Source organism: Lissotriton vulgaris, chromosome 5 (genome assembly GCF_964263255.1).
Source record: "Lissotriton vulgaris chromosome 5, aLisVul1.2, whole genome shotgun sequence".
NCBI lineage: Eukaryota > Metazoa > Chordata > Amphibia > Caudata > Salamandridae > Lissotriton > Lissotriton vulgaris.
The window spans coordinates 277,266,022-277,292,449 of NC_141693.1; the positions used below are offsets into that span (position 1 = coordinate 277,266,022).

The window sequence follows — 26,428 nt, forward strand, 5'->3', positions numbered from 1 at the left end:
GGAATAAAAATCTGGGAGCTCGTAGAGCGATGGATGGAGGGGGAATTGGGGTAGTTATTCTTGTTATTAATTATAATTTTGCTTGGGGCTGTTTTCCCTCCTCTTTGTATAATCTTGACTGGAAATGTTGTTTTCTTCTTTTATGTACTATTTACATAAGAAATTCTCTCTGCTGTCGTATTGCTGTTTTTTGCTTTAAATTTGTTTGTAACCTGACCTACTTGCAATAAAAAAAAAGGAAATGTAGTTTTTGGCCGGGAAACAGCCCGTGATTCACTCAAGTTTTTGCCAGAAGAACCCCTTCATTGTGCGAGACGAAATAGCTTTGGTAATTCAAGAACTCTGTAATTTAGAGGGCTGCCTGCCAATCATTTTACCTCAGAAATGTTCTCTATAATGCCTGCTCACTTCTTAATGGTGTTATCAATTAATTGCAGTCTCATAGATTTATCATCCAAATGAACCATAAGGGCATGGTGGAGGCACATGTCTTTCCCCCGGCAGGATGTATTCACTAATGGAACCTGTTGGAGGGTTAGTCTGATCTGCCCTCCAGAGACTACTGTTAGACATTTAGGCCCACAGGGGTAAAATCTCTAATTTCATGAAATAACGTTGATTGCACGTCATCATTTAGCCCTTTTATGTGGGTTTTCAGTCTGTACACCTAATGCTGTTTGCGTTCTAAGGTTTATGTGATCTTTATGCTTGTGGATAAATTTTTTTATAGCGGTCTAATATTGGTCGATCTCAGTGTGGTTAATATTGAAGTGGGCAGTCATCAAGGTAGTGTTGCCCAACACCTGAAATGGCTGTTGTGTTAACAAATACTAGCTTTCACCGTTCTTGTGGTCATCCCTATTTATTTTACATGGGCACTGAATGATGTAGATGACCGTGGTGGCATTACAGTTTGTATGCTGTCTTTATTCCCGTGGTTCCTTCATGCCTAAATGTATCCTTTTGGGCCAGGTGGGTGAAAGGCATAAAGTGAATTCTCTGCATGGATCATGACCGTGGCCTTAAATGCTTGTTTCTTGGGTCTGGAATGCACCAAAACGCCATTAGACTGATATTGCATCTGAAGGAGAATAATGGTCTCTCAAAGTTAAATTTTGTACAGTTCAAGATAAAGCAGGGTTAACAATTTTCTTAATCTCATTGGAGGAATCCGTTTAAGTGGTGGCCCAGATCAATTGTTTTTATATTTTCTCTAATCTCATCTTCAGGCAGTGCAACCTTGTGATTGTGCTAGCTCTTTTATTTGCTTTCTTCAAGGTGCTTAGGATAGTGTTGTTCTATGAGTTTTCTGGTTAACTTTTCGTTCTCTATTTTGTGTTCTCCTAAGTCAGAGCAGTTCCTTCTGATACGGAGGAATTGTCCTACCCACAACTTTTTCCTTAATAACTGGTACGTACACTGCCAAAATGTAGAAAACAGTTTTTTCCCTTATCTGTAGATTTAGTGTATACTTTAGTTTCCTATGTCCCATTTTCTGCTCTGATGGGAGCATCAAGGAAAGAAATATGTTCTTTGTCATTGTGACATTTAATTAAAGGTTGAGAGCATTTATTCATCCTAGAAATCCAGATTTTGATTCTGTATTCCAATGCCATAAGGTGAAATGTCGTTTGTAAAGCGGCACCACATCGTTTGTTATTAAGGTATGGATTGTTGGGCCATGTCTTTGAATTCTTGAAATGTACATACAGACCAGCTATGCTGTGGCGACGGTCCTACTGATTTACATTACAACATTACGTGCTATTGGAGATTGGTAGTACCTTTTGAATACAAAATAATTCTTAGCCAAGACTTGTCTGTCAAATTTAATGATCATTTTGATTGGGGCATTTTATGGCCATTCTACTTCCCATAGTTGCTTGGATGCTTTCGTCTTCGGATATGCTTGTGTAGAGGGATTCTGCATCTAATGCTGTCATACGTTCTGTCTTGGGAAATTATATGTTCGAGGCATGTGGGCTGCTGAATTCATATCTGTGCATAGATCGCCGCCTAGTGTTGGGTCCGGATGATTGCACATTGTTGTCCTGGAAGAGTCTTCGAAGTATCACGAGATAGGTGGCTCCTCCCCTGGTCTACAGTGCGCATGGGCATCGACTCCATCCCCAGATTGTTTTTTTCCGCCATTGGGTTCGGATGTCTTTGGTTCCCTCTTGTCGGAATAGATAGAAACACTTTCCTTGAGACCAAAAGGTCTTTAGTCTTACGTCGGTATTGTCTTGCGTTCGGCTTAACAACTCTACTTCGGCTCCGAGCCGAGCTCTGTACTTCCGCGTGCTTTCAGCGCGGAAGGCCTTGTTGACGCTCCAGACTCATCGACCATCCATCATGGAACGAAGTCCATTCAAAAGATGTCCGGTCTGTAACTCGAAGTACCCACACATCGACGTCCACCCGGTGTGCAACAAGTGTCTGTCGCCGGACCACGACGAGGCTGAGTGTATGGCCTGTTCGCGATTCAGGTCCAAAAAGACACTCAAGCTCCGTCGAGCTGCGCGCCTGGAGGCCCAGCAATCTGCACCAGCGCCTACGGACATTTTCGATGCTGGGGAGGTCGAGGATGAGGATATCCAGGACGTCTCCGAATCAAACCCCACGTCGGACGTCGAAGAACACTACAACGCTGCGGCCGAAGTTTTCGAAAGCGAAGAAGTCGTTGAGGAGGTAGGAGACGACGACTGGGCCCTCTGGGCCATGGAGGATAGCTCAGACGAGGAGCTCCCTCAGACTGACTCTGGGGCCATGCCAATCTATAAGGCCCAGGTCGAGGGATCGCCTTCGGGCCTTACCCAAGACCTCGATATGAGTTCCTCGGCCCCGCCTTCGGGCCCGGCCACGAACATTGTTACCGAGTCACTCCCGGTGAAAACGAAACCGAAGGTGAAATCTACGGTCTCTACGCCAGATACTGCGCAGGTGCAGATATCGAAACCGAAAGTGCGCATCGCACTGGTCGGATCGAAGTCTTCTGAGGCCTCGGCGCCGAAGAAACCTAAGATGGCCGTCAAGCCGAAAGGCCAAGTCAAGGTTGCCGAGCCTAAGGCTACCGCGTCAAAAGCTAAGGTGAAGGTGCTCGACACGGGCGCATCGGCGGCGAAGACGATCGACGCCGGCAAGGGTCGGGTCGAGCACAGGAAGGCTGTGGACGACCCCAAGAAGTCTCTCGTCGACCCGAAGAAGCGGCCCGATGTCCCGAAGGTCCTCTCTGCCCCGCTTCCGCACGACAAGGCCAAGGGTGCTGCTCCACGTGAGTCGACTCCGAAGGTGACCTCGAAGGACTCCACTCCAAAACCGTCCTCGAAGGACTCCGTTGAACCGGCACGTCCATCTGCCGCGTTCACAAAAAAGGTCACGGACTCCCTGCAGCGCATTAGGGACGGCACCACGGCAGTCGAGCCGAAGGACACTCCGCCTGCCAAGCCTCTGGAGATGCCAGCTAAGGCGTCCACGCCGATCCTCTTTACCTTGCCGCCTAAGACGGCGCCGAAGGCTTTCGCTGCTAAGCCGGGGGCCGGCGTGCCCGAGAAGGTCTCTTCGGCGCCGAAGGCGTCGTTGGTGGTCTACGGCCTGCGGCCTCGACAACCCTCGGAGGAGGAGCGTCAAGAACATTACATCGACACCGAAACGGGCAGGCTTTCCCTTCTGAAGAGGAAAAGCACCCCAGAACTCCAATTGGAGTCTTACAAAATCCCCCTCAAGAAGAAAATGGACTCTGCTGGTACTCCAGCCTTGGTGGAGCCCCTTTCACCACAAGCTCATGAGGTCTCGCCCACTTACTCCGATGTGGACGCTGGTGTTGACGATGAGGAGGATGAATATAGCTATCCGGTCTACACAGACCCAGAGGATACAACTGAGCCCTGGTCAGCTGGTGGTGACCCTGGGGATCCTCATTCGGGACAAGACCCTCAACTCTTCTCTGCTAAAACTTCACCTACTGAAGACTCTGCTGCTTTCAATGCCCTCATTGAACGGGCCGCTGCCAATCACAATGTCCAGCTGCATGCTGACCCTGTGGATGTGGATTTCCTCTTTGACACCTTTTCCGTGTCTGAAAAGACTGTGAAAACTCTGCCAATGCTGAAAGGTGTTTTGAAGCATGCTGCTGAGGTCTTCAAAGAACCTACCAAGGCGAGAGTCATCAACCCAAGGATTGACAAAAAATACAAAGCGGCGCCTACTGATCCAACTTACATTAAAGGACGGTTGCCTCTAGACTCCCTGGTCGTCTCGAATGCCCGGAAGAGGGCCAATCCTCAGACTACGGGTGATGCTCCTCCCCCAGACAAAGAATCCAAGGTCTTTGAGGCTTCAGGGAAGAGGGTAGCAGCACAGGCAGCCAACATATGGCGCATCTCAAACACACAAGCGCTTCTGGCGCGTTATGACAGGGCGCACTACGATACACTAGAGACCCTTTTGCAACACCTGCCTGATCATACAAAGAAGGGGCTGAGATGCTAATCCAGGAGGGGAAGCTGATCTCCAACGCTTCCATTAAGTGTGCTCTGGACGCAGCTGACACCGCTGCGCGAGCCATTAACACCAGTGTTATGCTTCGGAGACATGCCTGGCTCAGAATCTCTGGTTTCAAGCCAGACATCCAAACCACCATCTTGAACCAAACGGTCAACCCAGATCACCTGTTTGGCCCGGAGGTTGACACCACCCTAGAGAAAATGAAGAAGGACACTGACACTGCAAAATCCATGGGTGCCTTGCAGTCCCAGCAGTTTCGGGGTGGGTCCTTTCGTCGCTCCAATGCCAGAGGCACCTCAAGGGGTCAGCTTTCACAGTCCGCGCAATTCTACAAGGGCAACACCCAGACTACTTATGCCAACAAGAGTCGAGGTGGATATCGCGGCAACAGCGCCAAAGGCAGAGGACGTGGCAACAACAGCTCCAGGTCCTCTACCGCCAGCAAACAGTGATGCCTTGTCACTGCCCCCCGACCACACAACACCGGTCGGGGGGAGACTCCAGCAGTTCCTGCCCGTGTGGAAGTCCATCACCACGGACAGGTGGGTCAGAAAGCTTATCCAATTTGGTTATTGTCTGGAGTTAACATCCACTCCACCCAACATACCCCCAAGGCACCGTCCTATGTCGGACGAGCACTTGCACTTATTGCAGCAGGAGGGTAACGTCATGCTGCAAAAAAGGGGCAATAGAGCTCGTGCCTATGCAGGAAAGAGGCACAGGAGTTTACTCCCTGTACTTCCTGATTCCAAAGAAGGACGGGTCCCTCGGGCCCATCCTGGATCTCAGGCCCCTCAACTTCTACATCCTGTCGGAGCACTTCCATATGCTAACCCTGCAGCAAGTGCTCCCGCTGCTCCAGCAGGGGGGCTTTCTCGCAACTTTAGACCTAAAGGATGCGTACTTTCACATTCCACTACATCCCTCACACAGGAAATACCTCAGGTTCACCATCCAAAACCAGCACTACCAATTCAGGGTTTTGCCTTTCGGTGTCACCACGGCACCCAGGGTGTTCACAAAGTGCCTGGCGACGGTGGCGGCACATCTCAGGAGACAAAACATCCACGTCTACCCCTATCTGGACGACTGGCTCATCCAAGCGAAGTCAGCCCAGCAGTGTGCCGCCCACGTGTCCCACACCATTCACCTCCTGCACGATCTGGGATTCTCACTGTATTACCCAAAATCCCACCCCCAGCCCGCCCACATACAGCAGTATCTGGGTGCGACCATAGACACTCTGGCGGCCACAGCACAGCCAAATTCGGTGAGTCATCAAGCATTCAATCGCTGATCCAAAAATTCAGGCCTCAACACTCGCTTCCAGCAAGAGTGTTCATGCAGTTGATAGGCATGATGGCCTCCTGCATCTCCATTGTCCCCCACGCGAGACTACATATGAGCCCGCTTCAGGAGTGCTTAGCACGTCAGTGGACTCAGGCTCACGGGCTGTTGAAAGACCTAGTGTTGGTGAGCGGTCGGGCATACAACTCACTGCATTGGTGGAATCCACGAAACCTTTGCAAGGGCCGACCGTTCCAAGAGCCTGTGCCACAGATTATCCTGACGACGGACGCTTCTCTCCAGGGTTGGGGAGCGCATGTACTCCAGTACACTGTGCAGGGACTATGGACGCAACAACAAGGGAAGATGCACATCAATGTTCTGGAACTGATGGCAATCTTCATGGCACTAAAAGCCTTCAAAGTACATCTGTGCAACAAGGTCTTGTTGATCCGGACGGACAACATGACGGCAATGTACTACATTCAAAAGCAGGGAGGAACACACTCTCCGCAGCTGTCTCACCTGGCTCAGAGCATGTGGAAGTGGGCCATTCAGAGGAACATCTTCCTCATGGCAGAGCACCTGCCGGGCAAGGACAATCAGATGACGGACCTGCTCAGAAGGCACAGCCACCAAATGCACGAGTGGGAGATACATCCATCAGTTCTCCAACCGTACTTCCGAAGGTGGGGTCATCCAGAGATCGACCTCTTCGCCACAAGGGAGAACGCAAAATGCCAAAGCTTCGCCGCCAGGTTCCCACACCCGCAGTCTCAGGGCAATGCGATATGGATGAACTGGTCAGGCAAATTTGCGTACGCTTTTCCCCCAGCACCTCTGATACCGCTGGTGGCACGCAAGCTCAGGCAGCACTCGATGACTCTCATCCTGGTTGCTCCAACGTGGGCTCGCCAACCATGGTACACCACGTTTCTAGAACTGTCCGTGGTACCGCATCAAAGGCTACATCTCACACCCAGCCTTCTGACGCAGAGCCATGGCGACATTCAGCACCCGGATCCGCAACAGCTCAACCTGGCGATCTGGCTCCTGAAGTCCTAGAGTTTGGCTACCTGCACTTACCTTCCGACTGTATGGACATCATTCGGGAGGCAAGAAAGCCCACCACCAGAGCATGCTATGCGGCAAAATGTAAGCGGTTTGTCATTTATTGTGCAGAGCACCACATTAACCCGCTGGATGCTTCTATTCAGAACATCATCTGTTACCTTTTCCATCTGTACAAGTGTAATCTGGCCTATGCTTCCATTCGCATTCATCTGTCTGCAATGGCCGCTTATCTCCAGAATAGGCAGCACCTCTTCCTCTTCAGGGAGCCTGCCATTAAGGCTTTTCTGGAAGGGCTCAAACGAGTCATTCCGCCACGGACTCCACCAGCTCCTGAGTGGAACCTCAATGTGGTCCTTACCAGGCTGATGGGTCCTCCCTTTGAACCACTGCATTTCTGCGAGATTCAGTTCTTGACTTGGAAAGTGGTTTTCTTCATAGCAATCACATCGCTCAGGAGGGTTAGTGAATGCAAGCCCTCACTATCCAAAAGCCATTTATTCAAATTCATTTCAACAGGGTAGTGCTTCGCACTAACCCTACATTTCTACCCAAGGTTGTGTCTCAATTTCATATCAACCAGACAATCTAATCACCTGTTTTCTTTCAAAATCCTGAGTCACTGGCGGAACGGATGCTCCATACCCTTGACGTTAAACAGGCCCTAATGTATTACATCGATAGGACCAAGGATTTTCGGAAAAGTAAGCAACTCTTTGTCGCCTTTGCACCACACCACAAAGGTAACCCTATTTCCAAGGCTGGTATTGCTAGGTGGATCGTTAAATGTATCCAGATCTGCTATCTAAAAGCAAAACGCACTCTTACCATTCCGCCAAGAGCCCACTCCACCAGAAAGTTGGGGGCCTCTATGGCATTCCTTGGAAACATTCCTTTGGAAGACATATGTAGAGCAGCCACATGGTCTATCACACACACATTTACTAAGCATTACTGTGTTGATGTGCACTCTAAACAGCAGGAAGCTGTAGGGCAGGCTGTTCTCAAAACGCTTTTCCATACTGCTGCAGCTGGCACGGGCGGCCGCCGCTAATGGAGGGACTGCTATGTATTCTATGCACAGATATGAATTCAGCAGCCCACATGCCTCGATTCGAATATACTACTTACCAGTATGCATCTGTTCTTGGCATGTAGGGCTGCCATTCATATCGCCCGCCCTCCTCCCCGGCGCCTGTAGCAGCTGCAGTATTCACATATACTCATAGCATGGTCATCATTCACTGAGTTTCACTCCATCTTGGCCACAATGGCTAAAAACAATCTGGGGATGGAGTCGATGCCCATGCGCACTGTAGTCCAGGGGAGGAGCCACCTATCTCGTGATACTTCGAAGACTCTTCCAGGACAACAATGTGCAATCATCCGGACCCAACACTAGGCGGCGATCTATGCACAGATATGAATGTCAGCAGCCCTACATGCCAAGAACAGATGCATACTGGTAAGTAGCATATTCGTTTCAATAGCTTCAAATAGATGTGTCTATTTTGTATATGATCTCATTTCAGACACCAGGGGTTGTAGGAACCAATCCACACAAGTTAGTAGTGGTTCTAAGACTGGTCCTAATCCAGAGACTTTGGGACGACCTGGGTGCGGTTACTTAGTTTGTATATGTTGGGTAGTGTGTAAAAAAAAGATATATATATATTTAAGATTTTCATTCTTTCCACTAACGGAACACTGCCTCTTTCTCTGTGATCCATTTGTTTAATCTGACCTAATCCACAAAGTTTGATTTTCTTTCTGTAAACTTTCGGTTGGGTCTCTATGTAATTTTACAAAGCTCCTTTCAGCTGAGTAGGGTCGTGAATGCCTCCCTATAATTCTCCACTGTTTGGATGACAATTGCCTTGGTTAAACAAAACCATTTAAAATAGGGTCCAAGGGATATATATTTTAAAGACCCACACCTGATTTTATCCCCAGCACCAACTGAATGTATAACACACGAAACCCAGGGGGTCTAACAGCCAAATTGAGAGGCTACACTGTCGATACTGAGTCAACAAGATCTCAAAATATCTTTATCGCACACACATAGCCTTTTTTCCTTCTCTATCCTTATTAATACGCTATGTGTGTGCGATAAAGATATTTTGAGATCTTGTTGACTCAGTATCGACAGTGTAGCCTCTCAATTTGGCTGTTAGACCCCCTGTGTTTCGTGTGTTATACATGACAATTGCCTTACCATTGTATGACTGTTCGATCACAATAGCCTTCCTTTCTTGCAGAGTGTTCAGCCCCGTTTAGGTTAAAGCCTACCAGACAGCGCAGCTGTCTGGTTGCTAAAGACGTCTTGGGGACATTCTGAAAGTTGACCTAGGAATGCATTCGCCTATTGCTTACTATTGGCTTTATGGTTTGTTACTCACATATGCTTGCTTTCTATTTGCTGGCTTTATGTTTTAGGGTGTCCAGCATGCCTTTGTCCCTTCTGTGGCGCATAGCCTGTTTACTGTATTCTTTAACAAGTGCAAACTTTCTGTAAACAGGCCTTTACATTTTGTTATTGTCACATTTGCTGTGCATTCAAAGATGTAAGTGAAATGTCGGGCTCTGTCTTCCAAGGGCGTTTGGTGTTAACATTTCTTTCTCTTACTTCAAAGCGTGAGGCTTTGTCTGACAATCTAGGGGTGTGAAAGGAAACACATTTTTCCCTAGAACACAAGAAGTTTAAATGTCTGTAAATGAACTATGCAAATATTTCCTTATGTCAGAATTAGGAAAGCCCAAATGAAGTAGGGGTTAAAAAATACTATTCCAACTCCAGAGACTTCAACAGTAGGGATAGCGTTGGATAGCGTAGGGGTAAAGATTACTCTGCCCCACTCTGCCTTGACTCCGCCCCACTCTGCCTTGACTCTGCCCCACTCTGCCTTGACTCCGCCCCACTCTGCCTTGACTCCGCCCCACTTTGCCTTGACTCCGCCCCACTTTGCCTTGACTCCGCCCTCACTCTGCCTTGACTCCGCCCTCACTCTGCCTTGACTCCGCCCTCACTCTGCCTTGAATCCACCCTCACTCTGCCTTCGCTCTGCCCCACTCTGCCTTCGCTCTGCCCCACTCTGCCTTCGCTCTGCCCCACTCTGCCTTCGCTCTGCCCCACTCTGCCTTCACTCTGCCCCACCCGCCTTCACTCTGCCCCACCAACTTTTAGCCATGCTGAACAGCAGCCACGCTAGTGTACAAAATGAGTAAAACACAATGGCAAAGTCAATATTTCTTGCAGTAGTAACACCTGTTGGCTCTGCCAATTCATGTTATTCCTCCCTGGTAGGGTTGTAGTATTATGTTACTAATATTTATGGTCCTCACCTCCTATTTTTTTTTTTAACTGCCTCCTCAAAGTTATAATTTCAGAGGCATAGTAAATCTTGTGGGTATAAGAAGGCTTTCCTTCTTAAGTCCATATAAGTCAGGTCTGTTCTTGGTTCTGGACTGTCAGTAAAAATACTTTCACTCTGATTTTGCTGAAAAATTCCAACACGTTATTAAATTTTACTCTTTTTTTTCTAATTATGTTTGGGATTTTTATTGTTTTGCGTTTTGACATAATTTTTTTCATATTGCATAAATACTTTACTCGTTGCCGTACGTTAAGGATGTCCGCTTAGTGTCATAGCTACTAGGGGGTTGAGCACCGGTTAATTTAGTGACTTTGTAGCACCGGAATGCTCTTCTCTTGATGACCAAGACTGTTTGTCGTCTGTGCAGCCAGATGTCCTTCCCCTAAATCGGTCTTGTCTCTAAGTCCTTGGTTGTGATGCATTTTAGAAAAGGTTAATGTATGCTGTTGTTCAACAAGGCTAAATACCTAGAAAACCATTACTTCGTGTAGTCTAGCACTATTGGTTTTGCCAGTGCGTATTGGATAGGACTTTGGAATAGATGAAACAGCAACAGCTATTTGCACTCTCAAGGTTTGTTCAGCCCTGAAGATTTCAGTGTTTTTTTTAACTCAGCTGAATAAACTGCATTCTCGCCCTGTGCTGCTAGAATTCATGAATTTAGTTATTTTTGTTACTTCCTTTTTAACTGACTGGCAAATAATGTACCTTAGACTAGCCTTGCAGCTTTCCTGACAGCATGGCAGTAACAAGAAACACTACCTCTGTTTTAGTACACCTATCATAGTGTGCCTTTGAGGCTTGTTCTGGAATCCGATTAAAAGCTGTGCTTGGTGGCTAGGAAGAGGGCGATGCCAGGAATAGGGCCAGGTGATCGGTGTTTTGCAGTATAATGTTTCTGCTGCCCACACGATATCCATTATTGTAACTGAGGAAGGACAAAAGGGCCTGTCTTTCCTGACAAACAGGAACAGCTTTGGTTAAAGGATATGCACATTTACACTGGCAGCCGTTCTGTTTTGTTTTGTATGTAAATGTTTCACGGTTTTCATCTGGTAACTGAATGCTCCCGATTGATGTTGCGCGCTTGCTGAAAATGAAGTCTCCAAACCGAATGTTTTTTTGGCGCCTGCAGTGGCAGTGCCACTTATTTACATGATCTTTTTTTCTTCCTTCAGAGCTTTCTAAGACGCTGGGGCTGTTGGAGAGGTGGGATTTTTCCTGGAATTGCCCCAGACATTCAGAAGACTGAAGCCCAGGCTCACTGTCTACCTTTCACGGAGGCCCAGCCGTGAGAGGACAGAAGAAGGCACGTGGCGAATCATGACAGCCGACAAAGAAAAGGACAAAGACAAGGACCGGGATCGGGACCGGGAGAGGGACAAGCGAGACAAGACACGTGAGAGCGAGAGCTCTCGGCCCCGTCGCAGCTGCACTCTGGAGGGGGGTGCCAAGAACTATGCCGAGAGTGACCACAGCGAGGACGAAGACAATGAGAATGGCACGACCGCGGAGGAGGCAGCTAAAAGGAACAGGAAGAAGCCGCTCAAGAAGAAGTCTCGCTATGAACGAGCGAACAATGGCGAGATAACCTCCTACGTCACGGAGGATGATGTCATCTACAGGCCAGGAGGTAAGACAGACTTTAGCTTTCCAAAGAAAAACCCACAGGGGGCGAGGGGGTATGAGTAGGAAGAAATGAGGATTTGTGACAACGTTTTCATCTGTAACATTTGTCATGATAGATTTACAAAAGCAATATATCATTACGTCAGCTAGACTGGTTGCGGGGATACATACGTTCTCCTAGAACCCAAGGTACCCAGAGCCAAGAATGGAGTTGCATTGCACAATGTTTTTTTTTTTATTGTGTACACAGTATAGACCAATTCACATGGTGAAATATGTAGAGTGAAAATGGGTATCCGGGAAACCTATGTATTTTTTAAATGGGCACGTGATGTGAAATTTGGGAGCAGTGGTTATTTGTACATCTCTGAATTTGTGGGAACCCGCCCGCATTAGCTTATGATTTAGAGGATATGTTTGAAAATGTCTTTCTAATACACTGGCTTAGCTTAGGAAGGCACAAATGCAGTGAAATCCAATTGGTAATAACAAATGGCATATTCTATGCTCCCACATGTCTTCCGATGACAATGGTACCTCACTTGTGTGGCAAGGCCTAGTCTCCACGGCAGAAAACGGTCCAAAATGCAATATGGATACTTAACCTTTTCCCAGTCATAACGGACCCTTTTTATGCAAATTGTGTAGTTGTTGATTTTAGGCCTAGCTCAGCTGACACCTAGGTAAACCTAGCAAACTTAAAAAAAAATTTGGGAAACCAGACACCTTGAGGAATCCAGAGAGGGGTGACCTGTGTGTTCTCTCACCTGATTTCTTTTTATTTTTTTTACCCAGAATCCTTTGCCAACCTTAAATTTTGACTAAAAAGCAAGTTTTCATTGCATTTTGGTGATGGAAAGTTCTCAAATCTGTGGGGAGACGCAAACTTCCTTCTACCAAGCATTCCCCGGTATTCTTCCGATCAAGGTACCTCACTTGTGTGAGTAGGCCTATTGTCAAAATAGGAAAGAGCCTAAAACACAACATTGATATTTCCTGCTTAAAACTGACTCTTTTTTTGCAAAGTGGGTTGCTGTGGCTATTGAGCCCTAGCTCAGCAGGCCCCTAGGGAAACTCTGAATCATGCAATTTTTTTAAACTAGACACCTAGGGGTAATCCCTGGGTGCGTGACATGCATCGCGGTTAGTGGGAATTTTTACTCTGAAGCCCTTGTAAACTTCAACTTTTGGTAAGAAACACACATTTTCCTCACATTTGTGATAGGAAATTTGTGGCTCTCCACTGATTCCAGAACTTTCTATCGCCCTCAGATTCCACACCTCTCCTAATAATAACGGTACCTAACTTGTGTGGGTGGGCCAAGAGACCAAAACTCAAAAGGCCCTAAAGCGCTATATTGAGAGATGAGCAACCGGGGTGGCTGTGGTATTTGGGGTTGTAATGTGGCGCCAACCATGCAAATCTACAAACCTCAGACATGTTTTAAAAAGTAGATAAACAGGAGATTGCAGGGTGGTGTGCATTGGCTGTATTCCACAAGGTTTTCCTACCTGTAATGCCCTACCATCCTCAAACTTTGCCTGAAATAACACATTTTCCATTAATTTCTGATGGAAACATCTGTAATCTGCAGTCTAGGCTGGTCTGCTAATGCAGACCTGGGAGTGCGCACTTGTACCTGTGAGGTGTTAACTATGTGCCCAGCTGGCCATTACAGGCCTGGGTATGCTCACTGGCCTCTATGCTCTTTCTAATGTGTCCAGCCTCCCGTTGCAGGCTTGAGGAGGCACCCTCAGGTGCCCGGTCTGCCATCGTGGACCGGTGAGTGCATACCTGCATCCCCTTGTGCCCGCCCGCTTGCACCCATGGTGCCAGTGGCCTAGTCTGCCACCACATACCAGTTGTGCGCAATTGCACCCGTAAGGTGGTCAACCAGTGTTCGCTGGCTCGGGCAGGGTGATGTGCATGCACTCGCCCGAAGGTGTTAGGGCCTAGGTAGGCTCATGTTCCCTACTTGTTATCGCTCACCAGTGTGTGCGCATTGGCATCCATCATGATTAAACTCCTGGGCAGCCTGCCATTGCAAACCGCTGTATGTGCGCACTGACACCCGACACTGACTGACACTTATGGTGTCCGTGATTGCATGTGCAGCCTCCCAACGCAGGCCTGTGCGTGCACACTAACTCCTGTACTGGTAAACCTGTGTGTCCAGTCTGCTGTTGCAGACACTGGTGGGCGCACTTGCACCCCTGGTGCTGCAGACTGTATCCAGCCTGCCATTGCAGACCTGTGTGCGCACTAGCACACATGTGCCTAGGTAATGAGGGATAACTGTGTGGGTTTTCATTACCTATGAGACTTGCTTCCCATAGATTAACATGGAAAAGGGGTTGACATTACTTTGGGCTGCAATAGTGGATTGCTGTGGAGCAGCCTCATGGCGTTACCCATCAATGGATTCACCGTGCCTAACCCTTTCCAGTGGTAAAAGGGGTTTTGGCATAACTCGCTTAGAAATTCCACTCTTAAAATATGGACACTTCTATGCACGAAGAGTCTTGTGTGTCATGGTGCCTGGCTTCGGTGGACCCCAGGGGTCGGGAGAGCACATCTGTGCATTTCCCTGCGACAGCCATAAACCATGGGCATACTACTAGAACGTCAGACCTCTGCCATTTGAGGACCTAATGGATTGGAGGAAGAGGTTCTAACCCTTATGGGTGCTGGATCAATGCCCCACTAAAGAGTAAGATCTTTATTCCACGGCCCCATGGCAGACATGCCTACAAATTAGGGTAGACATCTGTGGTTCAAGGGAAACCCCTTAAACCATCCCTAACTTCAAAGACACACAACAGTATAACTACTTGTGCCTTCCTTCAGCAAAGAGGGAGATAAGCTTGTGGGGACGCGGGACTGGAGAGCCCGGACTGCGTGGTGCACATTGCGAGAAGACACTGTTGTGCATTTGGAGGATTACTGTCATTGAAGGGGACCGTGTACTCTTTCTGAATAGTGGCGGGCCTGGGCCGAAAACCTGCTGATGTATGGCGCCTTGAATTGTGCTCTCCAATGGCCCATCGGCTGGCCTCCTGTTCTCCTGGAGAGCTCAGGGATATCAAAGATCTCTCACGAGGGACCTACACCAACTACCTGTGACATGTGGAGAGATGTCCTCTCCAGTTCTCACATCGGTGGCTGAATCCCAATGGGTAGTGCAGTGTGTGCGTGGAACTAAGGCTTGTGCCTGGAGACCGGATTGTCTAGTGCGAAGCCCTAGTAATCTTGCCTGCATCTAAGGCGTGTAGTTCCTGTACTGCAGGGACCTGGACACTCATAAGCGTCTAGATGGTTGTGAGAGGATTTACCAGTTGTGGAACCCCGCGTTGCCCTTTTCGTCAATCGTGCTGCATCTCTCTTGTGCGTGTCACCAACTGCATGCTAATCGCGTGCGGTGTCTGATTCACAAGATGCGACCTTTGGAGGGGGGGGGGTGTACACATGGTAGCCCCTCATTCTACGCAATATGGCTCTGCTGAACTTGCATGTGTGTGTGTACAGACTGATCGCTGTATGTGACCGGAATTGTGTGGTGCAATCTAACTTAACGTACCCCGATCATTGTGTCACACTTCCAAGGAGGTTCGGAACTCTCAACACTTAGTGTTTGAGTCCTTGAAGTGTCTGTGCCTGGATGGCCTGGGCACAACTCTGATCAATGGTCACTGGTCGGGGTGCCTCCTGCTATCGAGAGTCTCCTGTGTTACTCCCTATTCATCAGTTGTTCATTTTGGTTTTGTTTAAATCTGTTAATTGACATTTATTATTTTTTACAGTACAGCAATAGTCAAATGGCCATAAATACCAGGCAAGTACACCACAGCAAGACATATGGCACTGTATTAGCATCGATAGCGAGAGTGTACTGTCAGACATGGTGTAGTAAGGTTATCCACAATGTCAGAACACTTGAGAGGAAGTATAAGAGAATGTATAATCAACCGCAGTTTATTGTGATGCTATACTATGCCTGATGTTGAGTAGCATCGAACGATTGAGTATACAACATATTGAGGACAAAATAACTTGACTAAGGGAAAGGGGTAACCGCCCGTGACCCAAGGTCCTTAAATGTAGCAATGGCTAAATAACTGCTTGTGACGTTCATGAAGATACCTTGTTATGACAGAGCATGTCAGGATTGTGTGAGGGAGCCCTTATTTTGGCGATACATCAACAGGAGTGAAGAGCCCTCTTGGCGCTGAGGCGACCCTTGCCTCCTCCTGCGAGCCTGGTGTGGGTGTAGCGGTCTTCTACAACTCAAACACCATAGCTCCCCAATGTCTAGCAAAAGGGAATTTGTGAAGTAAGTCCTCTCTCTGCCGAGTCATGCACTCTGCCTTGGCCCAATTGAGCATAGAGCGGTGCCAGGCCAATGCATGAGGCACCGCCAGGGCTTTCCATCTTTTAGTGATCAGGTGTTTCACCGTAATGAAGCCCAGGTCTAAGAATCGTGCTGTAGCCCTGTATTTCTCCAGTATTTGGGGTGTCTTTCATAGATTCACATGCCTGAATCATTCCCTGTCGGAGTGGGAGTCCCACGGTATATAAAAAAGCAATAATATACCTGTAATAACCAAAAAACCTTGGTAATAACCAACCAGGAAGTAAAGTAGCCCTCCGATACAGGAGCAAAAGCTCCCACACTCATGACTATCTTAGTCATTTTGTATAGACCAAACTGCAGTCAATCAGGCGACAGCATCCACCAGAATGTTCTCCCCAGAGGCTCAGGCTCTCTGATTTTCTACTGCACGTCGTGTGAAGGGAGTCTCTCTGAGCTCTGCTCAGTTTCTTCTTACTTTGGTTGGTTTTTTAACCCTTTAATGATGTCTACTTCTAAATCCCTTTTTAGGGCTTGTGATTCCTGTGGAAAGCTAAGGCTGTTTAAGGAGGATCCTCACAAAAAATGCATATACTGTCTGTATCCGGATCATGAGGCGAAGGAATGTAAGATCTGCAGAACCTTCCCTCAAAAGACCCTCAGGGACAGAGAGGGTTGTCTTCTCCTGTGGCTTCAGAAGATTAAGGTCAAGGATAACCCTGTTTCAGAGGTAGGGAGCATTGCCTTGGGGTCTTCTGTATCCTCTAGGAAGAGGAAAACTGAGGTTGAGGTAGCTTCTCCTAGGGCGAAGGTGTTGAAGAAAGCCCAATCCTCTCAGGATTCTGGCTTGCCTACTACTTCCAAGAAGGTGTCTCCACCTGTGAAATCTGCGCCCTCAGGGAAAACTGGAATATCTACAGTTTCCAAAGCAGCTACTCAAAAGATTTCACCTCAGATTACACCTCTGGCCATGGCAGAGTCAAATACAGCCTCATCGTCGCCATCTCTTCATGTGGCCACTTCTACAGTGACTTTCTCCTCACCAAGATCAGCTATGGTGATGTCTTCAGTCTCCTCACCGTCGACGTTGGTTCAGGTACAAATTAGACCCATCTCGTCGACGAAAATAGTTCCATCGATCGTCGACGCTCCACCGTCGACGGGAATCCTGAAGGTACCGTCGACGAGTACTTTGTCGTCGATTCAGGCGTCGACGAATATTTTGCCGTCGACGAAGAAGGCCTTACCGTCGACGACATCCTCATCGACTAAGTTACCATCGACGACGACTGGATTCTGAGCAAGAGGAATCCTATGAGGACGACACTTTCCGTGCCGCCAGGAGCCCTTCTGACTTGCTCATAAAGATTCAAGATTTCGATCAGGAGGAGGAGGAACATTTCCTGGAATACTCTAGTCGGGAGACTGTGTCTGCACCTAACATGCAAATGCCTATGGATTCATTCCAGAATCTCTAATATATGTTGTGTGATTATTATCGCCGGTTTCCACCTTCAGAATCGGGTGATTCTCATGTCTCTACGCCTAGGCCAAGAACATCTACGGCAACTTTAGGACCTCAAGAATCAGTTTCTCAAATGACAACTGAGGAAGCACGACGATCAGTACCTTCTTCACCAGTACCATCTCCACCAGTACCATCTCATCAGACAGGGGGTGAGAATTCTTTGGAAGACTAACGAGAAGTCGGTGAATTGGAAACAAGTCAGTATCGTCGGAGTGGGACGACTATCAGGCACAAACCCCTTCTCTAGCGGGCCCGCCTACGGCGGATTCTCCGCTGGTGGACATTGCCAGCTTTCACAAGATTATGGATAGAGCTACGAAAAGGTTCCTCATCACAATGGAAGCTAAACAAGACGAATGCTTCCTATATGATTTTAAGGATTTGCCGCAAAGACAGAGTTGGTCTATTCCAATCATTGACTTTATATGGAAGGAAGGTCTGAAAATAATGGCTACACCAAATTCTCTACCCGCAGTACTACCTCGGGTAGATAAGAAGTATAGATTCACTATCATTCAGTGACCTATGGTATTGTTCGTCAAAGGTAAGCGTGCTGCATCTCCAGTTAACATATGTACTGCAAATAGTAATAAATATTGAGAACATCAGAGCTTTTACCCATTGACCAAGGTGCGTGTAAAATAACATAGCTACGTTAAATTGGCCTATGAACTTGCCAGCCCTTGAGGTTGGTAATGTTATATGTTCTGCTGCACTGTGCTTAATATGTTGTCTTTGTTTAGGTTGCATTATCCTACATCATTGTCCCCTCTGCTGTACATTCTTGCTCGAGCACTTGGTTGCTTTTTGTACATTTGTGTGTCCTCTTTGATATTTGTGGGGGAATGAGGATTAATATTGTATTTCGTATATTTTTGTCACATCTCCGGAGGGATGTGGTCTGTGGGCATGTTTCCTTTTTCATACATTAGTGTCCCCTTTTCGAACACCCTTTGTGATCCCATATCTTGTATGCCCTTTATCTAAAGGGTGAACCTGAGTGACAGATAATAAATCGGCCATTTTGGGGTGGAGTGAGGTGGATCATGGATGGTGATGACTTTTTGAGGGTGGCTAGAGAAGAGTAGGCAGCTATGCAGAAGATATTTTGGAGATTGATGCATGATGTAGGAAATAGGTGATGGTATACTTAAGTTGATTTACAAACATTGGTTTGGAAAATTGTCGGCCATCTGCAGTGTAGAAATGTAGAATGCTAAATGTGATATCGCTGATTTGCTTTTGGTGGATATTTATTGTAATTCATTTTCTGATGTACTGACGTTTTTTAGATGTTGAGAATTCCTAGTGTAAGACATAAAAAACATTGTTGAGAATGACAGCACACGACCTGCTTTTTAAAAATAATTTTCATTCTTGGTTATTAGCTTTTTTGTAGTTATTACTGTGAATACATTTTGCCTTAAAATATTAGGGGGGAATGTTGGTCAGGACTCGAGTGTAATGTGAATGATAGTGCTTTATTGCTCTGACCATTCCAATGTAGTCAAGTTGCCTACTGTGAGGTCCATGTGTGCTACTTTTGGCCCTTCTATGGGCCCATATATCTAAGGCAGGCTGTTAGCTATTTTCCAGTAGCCTTCCTCTTGCATAGACCGGTTTTAGAGCCTTTTCCTGAACCGCGAGACAAGAAAAACAAGTTGGGAACTTGACTGGTATAATACATACGTTGTGGTAATACTACTTTTTGGGGTGGTAGTCTTCCTTTGCGCGTCTTATCCCTGTGAAAGTATGTAAGAAATAGTTACGATTGTACTATGGCTGTCCTATGTGTGTAGGTGGTATTTGTGCTATTTAGGTGATTGGATTCTTGAGGTAGTCTTGCTGACTCACATTAGAACCATAACTGAACAAAGAACCACGTCTGAAGGAAGGACTGGGGATATGGTGCAGCTGGCCAGGAACGTATTTTTAGGGGTGGTTACCTATGCCGCATTAAGTTAAACCATCACAGCGATTTTATATTTGTCCTTTTTGTGGCTCCTGTTTTTGCTGCATATTCATTGTCATGGAGATGTATGACCTATTTCTTGCTAGAAAACTGAGCCTAATAATGGATGTGCCCTGCTTTCACAACCGGGCATGTTAATGTGTTTCCTGGTGATTTCTGCAAGCTCTACTTTATAAGTTCAAGTGGAACTTTCTCTTAATTACAAAATCAACATTTGGTGTTTTGTGCGCTTTCAAAGTGCGAGATAATTTCGTAGCCTCTTTGCTCTGGCACCAACCCTTCAGTGCAACAACTGATCCCAAAATAAACTCCTTACAAAACGGCCCGGCTGGTGCTCCTATTATTTGAGCCATCTGTGCCACCAGGTGATTTAACCTCTCCTCGCTTCCCTTGTGTTCTCAAATCTGCTTTTTGTTGGTCCTGCCCTGCGTGTTTTTGTCTGCTTGCAGACTCCCTTTGCAGTAGCAGCGTTTTTGCTATGGCAACAAATTGATTTATTGCAAGTTAAGTGTGTAGCCTTCTCTGTTTCCCGCGGGTCCCCTGTTAGCTATTGATTGTTGACGTCTGCTTGCTCAGGGCGGAAAATATATTGGAGAAATGTAGTTGTACCAGACGGATCTGGAAAGGGCAAGAGGCTAGGTGATCTTGTGTAGCACAGTCTTGAGTACATCTTTTTTAAGAGCAAGTTTCATGGACGGACCTCTACTTGGTTGCTGTCCTGGAGAATGGTGTTAAATATTTTTAATTTTGTGTTTTCCCAGTGTTGTATTTTTCAAATTGTCTGTTTGCAGAATCTTTCGTTTGTCTAGATGTTTGTCTGTCCCCTCATTTTAAAACGTCATAAGTTAATTCTATTGAGTTTTAGTTCTTATAACTGTTCTGCGACTCTTTGCCACGAAACACGACCTATAGATGTCCGTCCGTTAGGTCACAGACTCCCTTCAACATACAATTAGTAGAAAAACCTTTAATGTTTTTCCTGAAATTTGTAAATGTAAATTTTAAATCAAGTTAATTTCGAGCACAATCATCGTGGCTTGCAGTGGTATTTGGCCATGTAATTTTCCACGATTGCCCAAAGGAACATTAATTGTATCTTTTTTACGTATGCAGATGCTGATATCTAAATTTTGTCTAGAATAAAAAAAAAATACACAATTGTATTCACCGTTGCATTGGGAACTTTTTTAAATCCTTAAAGAGTTTTTGCAAACTTTTGAATTTCCAGTGAAGTGAAAAATCGTAAACTAGGCAAATAGGAAATATGAAGAAAAGAGCTCAGTGGGTCTAGGGTCCCCAGTCCGGCTTAACACATGCAACTATGTGGTAAAAGGCTTAGCAGCAGATGCAAAGCAGAAAATAAGACTTGGTCCGCCGCTGGGTGGGAGCCCAGAAAGTGCAAGCTGCGTAGGTGCGGGTATAACCAAGCACAGCAAAACGTTCACACAGGCAACTATAACGCTGTTCTTTCAATAAGCCTGGAAAATTGTTTTTTAGCCCTGTTTTTATATGATAAATGTGCTAAAAGCTCAACTTTATAACTGAGCTAAAGTAGATTTTGTATAGCAATGGTTTTAGGTAACTGTGCTAAATTAATAAACTTAACTAACTTGGTATAGCCAGTTGATGTAATGTCCTTTAAATCAGTGTAGAGATATTTGATGTTTTTCCCTCCAGAATAAGAACCCTAAATGAGCTCTTATCTCATCATTTGTAGAATTCTTTGCACAGTATGACAACCGGCTAAGTGCTGGAACTTTATTCAGATCTTCAGGACTTGGCACGTTGATGACACAGCTTTGTTCTCTTAATATTTTTCTCTGGTTTCATCAGCTGGAGACATAGGGCACCCTGAGTGGCTGAGTTCAAAGAAAACTTGCAACATTTTTACTTTGACTTTTGAGCATCACTTCCTGTCAGACTATATCTCTAGGTCACGGAACGACGTGCAGGGACATATTGCCAAAAAGATGCAGTCGCATATTGGCTCTACTGTAAACGTAAGTGGTGATGAGGGATGAAAGCCTCTTTTATTCCCTCAGTATTTCAAAATGGTTAACACTTTGTAAATTACTTGAAGATAACAGATAATTTTTAGATTGTAAGTAATTTATTAAGAAGTGTCTTGCTCCTACCTTGATAAACCACATCTTCTCTATTTGGGAGGAGGGAGTGCTACCAGAAGTCTGCTTCCCAAGGATGTGGGGTTTGGGGGGGAGGACAAATCTATCTTCCTGTGTTTCTTCTGCACATTAGCCATTATTGTTTTGAGTTTGTGCCCAAAGGTCTCATTTCCTACATGCCATGTGTCATAATTGATGAGATTAATCACATTAATTGTGAGATACTTGGTTGCTTGCTTCTAGTGATGCTGGTAAAGCTGAACTGACCTGTATGCCCCAGCTCTTTGCCATTCTCAGCCTCCGGGTATCCATGCCTTCTATTGGGAGCACCAGAAGCTGCTTCCAAAACATCAAATGCTTCTCTTGTGCTCATCGAATTTCTTAGGTAGGGACGTTGACCTGATAACATAGTATCCTTATTTGAAAAAAAATCAGCTTTTCCCTTTTGCCCTTCTTTTCAGTCCTTTCATGTAGCTTATGCCGTACTGCTCTGGCTTTCAGCATTTCACGTAGCATTTTTGTATTTGTGCACCAGCTGACCTGCATAACCTGTGCACCTTATCCTTGTGCACACTCTACTACCCTGGGGAAGGTGAAAGCATCTAGTTACAAGGTTTTCTTTGTTGCCCCAGACAGTTTGTTACAACCCAACCCTGTTGTCATAATCCATGGATGGGGCTCAAAACTTCAGAGAGCAAAGTACCTTTTGTGGGAGTGGGTGTGGTTAGACTTTCACTTGCTCCATGGGGGAAATCTTACTCTAAATTGCTGTAGGGGCTTTGTTGCACTGTTGAGTGGAGACTTCTCGTTGGGGAGCAAAGGCTCCAAGTTGCTCTTCCACTGAGTGGAGTGATAGCCTCTTTCTGCATGCACTGTTGTATGCATTTTGATCAGATAGGAAGTCAATCTTCTCAGGGCAAGGTTTTGGAGCACTGTTGGGACTCTGGAGATTTGTACATGGGAGTTGTGGCAATCTCCAAGAGGTGGCTATCTCTATTGTAATCCCATTCTGATCAGGTGTGCCCATCATGCTGAGTTCTGTTCCAATTCCTTGAAGGGAAGTGTCCTAGACACAGGAGACCCACTCAACAAAGCGTACCTGGCGCTTCCTCCTTCTCTGCTGTGCCACTTTCTGGAGGAACCGAAGTTAGCTCTCAGGACCCTATCCTGATGGTCTGCCTCTTGACCTCCACTCCAAATGAGCCACTAGGGTCGACCAATTAAGTGAATACTACCGATAGGTCCTCTCCTCACAAGGGGGTTCATTTGGGAAACTAGTCCCTAATACTGCACTGTCTAAGGACTCTCGGGTAGTATCCTACGTTAATCCTACCCTGTTTTCTTATCAAATTAGTACCGGAGAAGAAAATGACCAATGGAACTGGCTCCCTAGGGTACTCACCGAAAAGTCCGCAAGCAAACAATTATCTAACCCGTATCTTTAGCAAAGAACTATTCATAATATCTTGGAATGCGGCGGGTTTAAAAAATAGTTCGGAGAAAACAGCATTCCTTTTGTCCCTAGAGGCAAACATAATATGCCTCCAGGAGACTTGGTGCAGTGATAATATCCAAATAGGGAAGGATTATTATGTACTGGAAGGTAGTGCCACAGCAAATAAAAAAGGACACGCCAGCGGGGGTATAGCTTGCCTTTTATCAAACCGTATAAATTGGGACTACGAGCATCTTATGGACCCAAGTAACCTTTTTCAGGTAGTAACTTTATTCGGGTCAGGTAATCCTTTAGCTGGTAACCGTCTGGCTTTGATAAATGCTTACATACCTCCTGAAGCTGGTTTTAATGTAATTTAAAAAAAGATCTTCCTCCTCATCCAGAGTATAAAAGAGAAAGATCCAAGAACGGCTATCATTCTAGTTGGGGACTTGAATTGTAAGATCTCCAACTTTAGCTTAAACCTATTCTGCGACAAAATGAGAGAAGAGACCTTCCATATTCCTCGAGCAACGTTCCCAGAAAATATAAAAACAAATAAACGGGGCAAACTACTATTAAATGAGTTGGCAGAAACGGACGGGATTATTGCAAACGGGAGACTCCCTTCGGATTCCCCAGCTAATTTCACACACAAATCCTATAAAGGGGAATCAATTCTTGATTATGTAATATTAGGGACCCAATCATTCGAGTTGTTAAAGGATATCGTTGTGATCGACACGCCATTAAGTGATCACAGAATCCTCTCCATCTCGATGAATGTAAACCCTCCCAAATGTGATCAATGGACTTTGAATAGCGATCAAACAAATTTTGGTACCAAGTCAGGAAGGTGCTACTGGAACGCAAGGGCACATCGAAATCTGGAAGCAATGCTCGATGTAGCAATATCGGAGCTCCCCTCCTGGCATGGTTGTGAAATTGAAAATTTCTCCCTGTTTTTGAAGTCAGTGATAACAGGGGCAAAAAAGCTGAATAAGAAAAAGTCCATTGGCATATTCCCCTGCCCTCTGAGACTGCTCAACATAGAACTTAATAAACTAATAAGGGCCCAATATTTAAATAGAACAAGTGCTATAACACGGCAAATAACAACGCTAAAAAGGAAAAGGAGAAGGCTCTTAGTCTCATTACGCAAAGAAAAAGAGGACGCCATCTGGGTAAAAATAAGAGAAGCTGCTTGTAACGGGGAAATGAGGCAATTTTGGTCCCTTATAGGTGAGGGGTGTGGACTGAGAATTAGCCCGCTACCCATCCCTATCGAGGAACAAATATGGAGGGACTTTGTCTCTAACCTTTATGCAAGCAATAATACTGTGACTCCCCAAGTATGGCACATGGAAATAAATTTGACTATAGAGCCTTTCTCAGAAAAGGATATAGATCTAGCTATCGGGGAAATGAGACGTTCAGGGGCTATGGGTCCAGATGAATTGCCCATTAATGTATTAAAACAGAACAGGACCAAATGGAGCACGCTCCTCTGTCCAATTTTTAACATTTGTCTGTTAAGAGGTAAGGTCTTACCCTCCTGGAAGGGAAGTATCCTGGTCCCATTGTTTAAAAAGGGGGATCGTCTATCCCCTCAGAACTACCGCCAGATTGCATTGCTGGATGCAATCGGCAAAGTTTTCACAAGATGTCTGCTCAAACGAATAAATGTGTGGGTGGAGTCTTCAAATATTCTTCCACTCGAGCAGACCGGCTTTAGGAAAAAACATGGGACCTTGGACAATTTAACCGCCCTCCAGGTAATAATCGACAAATACATAGGAGCTAGAAAGGGGAGAGTCTATGCGGCATTCATAGATTTCTCCACGGCCTTTGATAAGGTCGACCGACAGGTATTGTGGAGAAAACTACATACCTTGGGAATGCCTCATAGACTCTTATGTCTGGTTCAGGATCTGCATGATAATACGTGGTGCAAAGTGCTGTTGGGGGGAGAAAGGGGCCTATCCCAGCTGATTCCTTCGGCGAACGGCCTTAAACAGGGCTGTCTTTTAGCTCCCCTTTTATTCTCCCTTTATGTTAGCGACCTTCCCCTTATTATATCTGCATGTGAAGGAATTGCGCCACGCCTGGGAGATAGATATATCTCTTGTCTAATGTATGCGGACGACATTTTAATCTTAGACCTTACTCCAAAAGGTCTTAATAACCGCCTGCATTCATTACACAATTTTTCCGAAGAGCACTTCCTGAAAATAAACATCTCCAAAAGCAAGATAATGTGTTTGGAGGGACGAAATAAATTGAAGTTGGAACACATTAGCTGGGAACTGGGAGGCCAAAAATTAGAAAGAGTAAAAACATATGTTTTCCTGGGCAAGGTTGTCAATAGCAACTTGAGCAACAAATCCCACATAGAAAACAGTTCCCGTAAGGCAAAGTCTCAGGGAAACGGCCTAAGAGCATTGTATAATTCTACAGGCAAGAGACATTTTGTTCACCTGCTGGAGGCTTTTCGGGCAAAAGTCCCCCCGACTCTGCTTTACGGTGTAGAACTAATAGACTTAGTCGAATGGGGTTTCTTGGATACTATCGAGGGCACCCTGCTGAGAAACGTAACCTCGGTTAATAACAGTTGTAGTGCAGCAGCCCTGCGTTTAGAACTCTGTTTAAGAAGCAGCTGGGCACAGGGCCTAGCAGGAGTTATTCGCTGGGTCATTTGTTTGATCAAAGGAAAGCCAGCCACTCTAAGATCCCTTATCACAAAAGAGCTGATGGGCCCCTTAAAAGAATATTCGATTCTTATAAAGAATTTTAGGAAGGCCATTACTCTCTTGGACTTGGAGGAAGCCTCTCTTTTAGACCTTTCCATGTACCAATTAAAATTAACATTAAAACAAGCTACATGGAAGCTAAGTTATGAAAGGCACCGCAACTTGATCATACAAAAGAAGGGGGCTACACAGGCTGTTATTTCTTGCTTACCCAGACAAGTACAACCTTATGTGACCTGGAACATACCTCACGGTTTACGCCGCTTTTGGCTGCTTCTCAGGCAGGATCTTTTTCCCCTGAATAAGTTGTTGGCCAAATGGCATGGCATATCCAATGTATGTAATTTCTGCAATCTCTCAGTTCAAGACTCTATACACGTCTTGCTGGTCTGTCCAGCATTAAT

At 45.9% G+C, this 26,428-nt stretch overlaps 1 protein-coding gene across 10 annotated transcripts in view; it reads left to right on the plus strand.

Moving 5' to 3' along the window:
* Positions 1-26,428, plus strand: part of RERE (arginine-glutamic acid dipeptide repeats) — a 1,284,697-nt gene that overhangs the window by 305,766 nt on the left and 952,503 nt on the right. For all 10 annotated transcript variants that reach the window (XM_086921406.1, XM_086921411.1, XM_086921410.1 and 7 more), the window contains exon 2: positions 11,417-11,871. In XM_086921406.1, coding sequence (XP_086777532.1) covers positions 11,562-11,871 — 310 coding nt within the window. In that variant the 5' untranslated portion in view covers positions 11,417-11,561. The remainder of the gene's footprint in view (positions 1-11,416; positions 11,872-26,428) is intronic.